At 38.0% G+C, this 7701-nt stretch overlaps 1 protein-coding gene across 1 annotated transcript in view; it reads left to right on the top strand.

Moving 5' to 3' along the window:
• The window catches only part of LOC107692432 (microtubule-associated serine/threonine-protein kinase 2-like), a 183754-nt gene that overhangs the window by 38935 nt on the left and 137118 nt on the right, over positions 1-7701 (top strand). Inside the window, exons 2-3 of the mRNA XM_016491479.1 lie at positions 4167-4311; positions 4659-4804. Coding sequence (XP_016346965.1) covers positions 4167-4311; positions 4659-4804 — 291 coding nt within the window. The remainder of the gene's footprint in view (positions 1-4166; positions 4312-4658; positions 4805-7701) is intronic.

The raw sequence follows: 7701 nt of genomic DNA, 5'->3' as shown, positions 1-7701 counted from the left end.
GCCACGAAAGCGCAAGCTCCCGAGCGCTTTGGAAAGAAGGAGAGAGCGGCGCGGCTGGCATTTTACACACGTTTTTAGGTGTCTGTCTACACTGGACGCACAAAGCGACCATTGCATATCATTTGAACTTTGTGTCAGTTCGTCATAAACGAGGCATCAGTTTACTGTCGGGGATTTGTCATGTCGAGCTGCATCCAGTGTAGTCAGTCACACAGCATCACTGATTAAAATGGGTTCTATAGTATTTTGTTGCGTTGTGCCGCTTGCATCCGGTGTAGACAGTGAGAGCCACGCAGATGCACGTGAACACCGAATTCCGTTCACTTCCGCGTCTATTTGTGCCTGAAATACTGCTCTGCAAGTATCCTTGTAAACACAGATGCTTATGGCTTGGGTGAAGGTAAACAATTGAGAAAGAAAATGGATGTGTAACAGTATATTGGTTCACAGCAGTTTAATGTCCCTGTTGCTTTCTGTGTCATGAACGTTAATCAAACAACAAAACACAAAGAAAATGCACTTTTGTAGCTTTAACACAGATTTATTAGATTTAATTTATACAGTGAAGGCTATGCAGTGTTATTTTACATTTGATTATTCTATTTCTGTACCTGAATACTGTTAGACTTACCTGAAAAAATATAAAGCACTGATTATTTAATTTGTATCTTTGTTCTGTTATTTATCTATGCTTGTAATTTGTTTATTTCCTATGCTGATTTACTCGCCTACAAAATCACACTGATTATTTTTTTTTCAAATAGAGCTATTGAAGTCATCTGATTTTTTTTCATATCGCAGAAAAAACAATATCGCAATGTGAGTTTTTTCCAATATCGTGCAGCCCTAATATAATATATTATATTATATTGTATTGTATTGTATTGTATTGTATTGTATTGTATTGTATTGTATTATATTTATTATATTATATTATATTATATTGTATTGTATTGTATTGTATTGTATTGTATTATATTTATTATTTGGTGTTGATATAAGCTATTTGTTGGCCTCACAAAATGATAGTCTCCCTGAACTGCTGATGTACTTCTGGCATTCTGATATGATTTCTCAGTGCTTTTTTGTCTAGCTGATCCTCTGATGTCATATCCTCCCTTGTGTGAATCATTCAGTTAAACATTTTGTAAATATGGTTGAACCCAATCGGCTGTCTCCAGTGATTAGCCAATGCATTTCCCTTGTCTTTTATCAGTGATCAGTGAGCTTTCTTCACTAGACTGTTGATCCGTCCTGAGGCATGAGCAGTGAGCTGCCATCAGTCAGTCTGATTGGGTCTAAATGGAGAGAAATGCCTGGATGTGAGAGTGGGCTGGAGAGATTGATTAGAGGAGACCTCTGGAAAAACATCTGGGGAAGTGAAATTAGCCCTGCTACAAGTGTGCAACGTGAGCTAAGTATAAACATACAGCGTTCACTGGAGAGTCATTAAGGCCTCTAGATTCTGAGGTCATGAGTGTGTAGATTAGAGCATGACTGACCGAACCAAGTGAGCAGCAATGTATTGTAGTGCAAACAGAGCTGTTTAAAGGGACTGTTCACCCAAAAAATTTAAATTGTATTCGTTTACTCACCTTTATATTGTTGCAGAACCATGCCGCCGTCTTTTTACAACGCAAAAGGAAACATTTTACTGAAATTGTTTAACGTCTGTATAGTTGATTTTTATTTTATTTTATTTATTTTTAATTTATTTTATTTCGTTTTGGTTATTTTAGTACTGTAGCAAATTATTTCACAGAATAACAGAAGAAAGTCATACGGTTTTTGAACAACACAAGGGTGAATAAACAATGACAGAACAGAATTGTCATTTTTGTGTGAATGATACCTTTTAAGTGCACTTTTTGCTTTATTATGTAGCCATGCACAAACATGCTTTGAGGTACAGCTGTCAGTTATAATACTAGTTATTTCACATTCTTCCACTCTTTCCAAACATAATAATGATCCATTGACCCAAGTACTGCTTGCTTGTGCCATCTAAACAGAGTTAATGTTAAAGTCCTACTGCAGTGCAATGAGTGCATATCCCGAGGCAGGTGAGAGTGTCCCTCCCAGGCTTGTTTCTCACGTGTGTTCACCTGTGTCCCTGATCCTCAGCTGATTAGCCCTGGGACTCCACACTGACGTCATGATCACCCAGCCAACCCCCACCCCACATGCAACCCGATGCCATTCTCTCAGGCAGGACTTAAAGGCTGCATCTTCCAGCCTGTCATTGATGGAGTGTGCACTCGCTCACCTGGGCTATAGCGGGTTGGAGAAAATGTATGGTGTTGGCTGTAAATTTAGCTGAACTTTAGGAGCTGAGAGCATATGACAGAAGTAGCAATCTTAAGAATAGCGTGAGTGGTAATTGGTGCCACTGAATGACCTGTCTGAACCTTTGTGTCTATAAATTAAAAACAAAGAAAAGCAACCATCAAACATGCGCAAGGTAAGGGATGCAAAGGATTGTGTTTGTGGTGTTAAGTAAAAAATGTGTGACTTAATGTACTGTGTAGCTTATATTGTAAAATGTATTTTATTCCTGTAATGACAAAACTGAATTTTCAGCAGCCATTTCTTCAGTCTAAAGTGTCACATGATTCCGAAATCATTCTAAAATGCTGATTTGATGCTCAAGAAACATTTCTTATTTTCAATGGTGAAAACAGTTGTGCTGCCTAGTATTTTTGTGGAAACTGTGGTGCAGTTATTTTCAGCATTCTTTGATGAAAACAGTGCAAAAGGACAGCATATATTTGAAATAAAAATATTTTGTACCATTATAATTAACTTTACTGTCACTTTTGATCAATTTAAAGCATACTTGCTGAATAAAAGTATTTAAAAAAAACAACTTTCTGACTCCAAACTTTTGAACGCTAGTGAATGACTGAGTGTGATTGTGAAACTTGTTTGGACCCTTTGTTTTCTTTTAGGGCAATTTTTTTTTCTTGTGTTTCCAGTGGTCACTGGTAGGATTGCATTTGGTTTGTTTTTTCGCTCTGCGTGTGTGTGTGTGTGTGTGTGTGTGTGTGTGTGTGTGTGTGTGTGTGTGTGTGTGTGTGTGTGTGTGTGTGTGAGCTAGTGACAAAACTGACGTTTGTTTGCTTTGAGGCTTTTTACTTTTGAGGCCTCGCGGTGTGGTTTTATGAGCGCTGCGTGTATGATACAAACAGTCCTTCCAGATGTTTCTGGAATTTTGTGACATTACAGAGAGGATGTGACCAGCACAGGGTTCCTGCCAGATTTCCATGGCAACGTCTGTTTCCCATCCTGACGAAGAACACAGGGAGTATGAATGAATCTGGAGGCGTCTTAAAAGAAATGTATTTGGCTCGCAGTTTGGGTCTATATTTCTTACCTCTTAAATTTGATTGTTCTGTTTTCCTGTCTTCACAATTTTAGTGTTGATGACAGCTTCACATTGCTGTTGTTTTTTTGTGGCTTGTTAATGTACTGATGGCAAAATACAGGCCAACAGAAAAACTGTTGTAGGTGTCTTGGTAGGTATGGGAATTTATAGACACCTCATGATTTTTTTCTTGACACATGTTTTTTCTTATTGATTGTTCTGCTGTGCAAAGGCAAAACATTGTTGAATTTTCTTTTATTATTATGTGTTGCCTTTGAAAATGAAACGCAATTAGTCTATTTCCTTTTTTGAATTAGAATATTACATAGACCTTTGCATTTAACTTAATTGTGCTTAAATGTGTAGAATACCCATAGATTGAATAAACTTAGCAACATTCACACCTAGATGGCTCTTGTTCACAAGATGCAAATTTGTCCATCTCAAATGGATAAGCAATCTAGTTATGTGCTTCTAATCCAATGAATTCTGAATTTCTGAGTTTCAGAATTGCTGAAGAATTGCGATGAATAGAATATGTCCCCCAGCTCAAGTCTTGGCAGCAAGTCATCACTTTCAGATTGGTTATTCGCAGTGTGACTCTTATGTGTGATGCAGTACTACAGTGTGGAACTAAGTGTTATAACTATACTGTATATCAGTGTCTTATTCAATTCACCTAATTCATATATTCCGAGTTTCAGTAGTCTTTTATGTGGCATTTGTTTATACAGTTGTGTGTACTTGTTTGTTAATGAAACAAGGAAAAAACTCCTAATCTCTAATCTATGTGTTTCAGCAGGAGCTGCCTGCGCCGCCTTCTCTGCTGATCAGGAAGCTGAGTAACCCCGACCTGTCTCCTGCTGCAGGAAAGACCAAACTGCAGTGGCAGCTCAGTCAGGATGACACCAGAGCCCGACGTAGCAGTATGGCTGGCATCCTCACTGGTGAGACACCACAAATTTGTATGCCCCCCTTCATTTGCTTTTTTGAAAAAATTCAAAAATTTGTGTAAATCCTGATGATCATGTTATGCAACATGATTTGAGAATGTTTTGAGAGCACCATGTGCTTCAATGGAAGCAAGAATATCTGACCTTCTGTGCAATTTTTTAATGTCACAAATTTGCTTTTATTTAATAAGTGATCTACATAGACTGCAGAAATTGGTTCACATTATATAAAAGCTGTCAGAGAGAATCTGTGGCTTGGCGTGGCTTGACTTGGCTTACAGACACATATACAAACAAGAAAAGACTATGTCCTAATTCTGTGTTTCCTCGGTGTGCCGCAGGAAAGCAGCTTCTGCCTCTGTCCAGCAGCATGCATGGTGGAGTGAGTCAGCTGGCCTGGCAGCAGCAGGCAGGAGAACCCAATAACTTGGTCCGCATGAGGAGTCAATCCTTTGGCCAGTCTGCCCCCTCTCTCACTGCGGGACTGGTGAGTGCATGTGCATCTGTTTCCATCCAACACAAGCAGATGGGTCCAAAATTACCCAAAATGCTAGTGAAAATCTGACAAATGCAAGTAAAAGTGATATTTATAAGGAACTGCAGCATAATACTTGGTGTAAATCAGTTTGTAAGAATGATAGTCTGACCATCAGTGTAAAAATTGCCATCATATGTTTGTCTAGCATACTTTGTTTTTTTTACTCCAGATCTCCATGTGATGACAAATGTGGTACATGTGGTAAAAATGTGTACATTAGTACCCATGTGGCAAACAACAAAAACTTCTAAATGTTAACTAAAACAACATTTAGAAAAATGTTAACAAAAAAAGTTATAAAATAATAACAAAACCTATTTGCCCAGGAAGCATTTCTCATTAACATTTAGTATAACTAAAATAAAAATGAATAAAAGCTATACAGACATTTAAAAACACAACAAAAAATACTAACATTTTAAATTAAAAGGAAAACAGAAAATATGAAAATGAAAACTAATTCAAACTATTAACAGGGTTCCCACGCTTCTTGAAAGTACTTGAATTTCAGACGTATGGATTCAACGCCTGGAAAGTACTTGAAAACAAACATAGGTCCTTGAAAGTGCTTGAATTAAATTTGAAATAAATGTTGTTTATGGCGCTATTTAAAAAATTGTCCTATATGTTCTGTCAAAGACCGAACAAGTGGCACTAATGATTGGGTATGGGGGTGGAGATGGGGGAGCGCGAAAAAAAAAAACGTGTGTGTGTTGACGCGCAGCCTAGAGACCTGAGCGGGACAGTTTTCTTAAGCCCGCTCCCGCTGAATTTCTGACCATTACCGCCCACTCCCGCAACGTGTGTGTCACGCCACCGCAAACATTCTTATTGTCTTATTGTATATATTGCATCAACGAAGTAATTTGAATATTACCAGTACTGACTTCAATGGATTTCATTAAATTCCTTTGAACACAACTGCTCAAAACGGTCTAAATTTATGAAACCTACACATTCAAAACATTACTGTGAAATGTTTAATGTCAATTTTAAGTGTAAGTGAAATGTTAAGTAATGTAAGGTCTTTCATGACACTACATATGCTGGGGTGTGAATTTGATAGGTGCTTGATATAAAATAAATGGTGCTTGAAAAAGTCCTTGAAAGTCCTTGAATCTGGTGTTCATGAAAGAGTGGGAACCCTGTATTAATAAAAACTACAAAAGTATTTCAATTATACTAAAATAACACTTGTGGCAAATGGTTAAAATTTAAGGACTGAATTTTAAATTACTGCCACTGATGCGACTGATGATGCATGAATAGGATATAGTAGCTCACAGATGTAAATTTACTCCTTATCAAGCACCTGTATCAAGATCTGTGTTGATCTTTTTTACTTTCATTTTGTATCTGAGTAAATGCAAAGGCAGATTAGCATTAGGTGTGTCTGGTCTTTGTTTGAGTTTATGGAGGTTTAGAAGTGAAGAAAGTACAGCAATGTAACCTTTATCTGATGAGTTCATTTTGTTGTGCAATCTAAAGCCTAGTGCCATAGCTACATCTGCTGTCCATGTGTAGTACTACAGCATTGAAAGTGGCGAAAAATAGTAAAACCCGACTGAAAATTTTTAGGAGCACAAGCAGAAAATTTAGGGGCACACCTTAAATCAGCCTGCAATGCAATCATTTTCACATATTTTCCCCATTTTAACGGTATTACTGACAAATACTTTGATAATAAATAGAGTTTACGCATAGAAATTACAATGAGCAGTATTCTTTTAATTTCAGAGGGATATGAAAAAAATATATATGTAGTGATTTTATAATTGTTATTTTATCATTTCAAAATATAAAGGAAAAGTAGCTATTAGGGATGCTCCGATCGATCGGCCGGAGATCGGTAGTGGCCGATAATCACATTTTATGACTCGATCGGTACTCACTACACTTGGCCGATCTCACGAAACGATCGCAATTTGATGACGTCAACGCGTGACTACATACATGATGCGTGGGGACATAAATGATTTGGTGCCGCAGTCATGTCATCACCGGTGTGGAAATGCTATGACGTTTCGAGAAAAAAAATAAATTTCACTCTTTGTCGTGTATGTTTTGCATGATGATATGATGAATAGATGGTTCATTTTTAACAGCAGATTCAGTGACGTTAGAGCTGATCTGCGCCTCACTGCACATGTCTGCGGCACGTTACGGCTCCACGGCTACCGGAGCTGATCGCGGCCGGTCTAGTCAGTGCTTGTGTTTATCAGCCAGCCGCAGCACGTTTCTGAAGCGGCTCTCTGTGCTGCTTGGCTAAAAATAGTCTTTTGTGAGTTGTCACGGCGTGGAGGACGGAACAAAACCTCGTCGGAGCCGTAAGGGATAACGGTAACATTAATACGCTGATCGTGGGCTGCTTTAAATGAACATTTATTTATAAAACAAAATATCTATTTTGGCCATATTAGCCTACTCAATAGCATTAAGGATTTACTCCTTTCAAACTTGATCTGGAATGTCACCGTTTCTGTCACTGCAACTTCCCGATCAGGCGAACAAACACACACACACGAAATCGTCTGCCTCATGAAAAAAATGTATTTAAAAAAAATGTAGTTAATATTTGCATCATTTATCATTTATTTTATCCACCCGCAAATAATCAGAATGCATTTTTTATTACCCGACCCGCGGATTATCCGCAGCACCCATGGATATAGGAAAAGCAAAATAAGTTTGCTGCCTAAATCAGACGGACTTAATGAAAATGCAAATTAATTCTCTGCCAGCAGGAGGTTCTTTAAAGCGGGAGAAACAGAGGTTTCCCCAGTAATGGCTGTACACAAAGCAGCGCTGAGCTCACAAACGCTGCTTTATCAGATATTACATGCAAG

Source organism: Sinocyclocheilus anshuiensis, unplaced genomic scaffold (assembly GCF_001515605.1).
Source record: "Sinocyclocheilus anshuiensis isolate Anshui unplaced genomic scaffold, SAMN03320099.WGS_v1.1 scaffold70, whole genome shotgun sequence".
Lineage (NCBI taxonomy): Eukaryota > Metazoa > Chordata > Actinopteri > Cypriniformes > Cyprinidae > Sinocyclocheilus > Sinocyclocheilus anshuiensis.
Note: the sequence above shows the minus strand (reverse complement) of the source record. Positions and strands in the feature narration are given on the sequence as shown.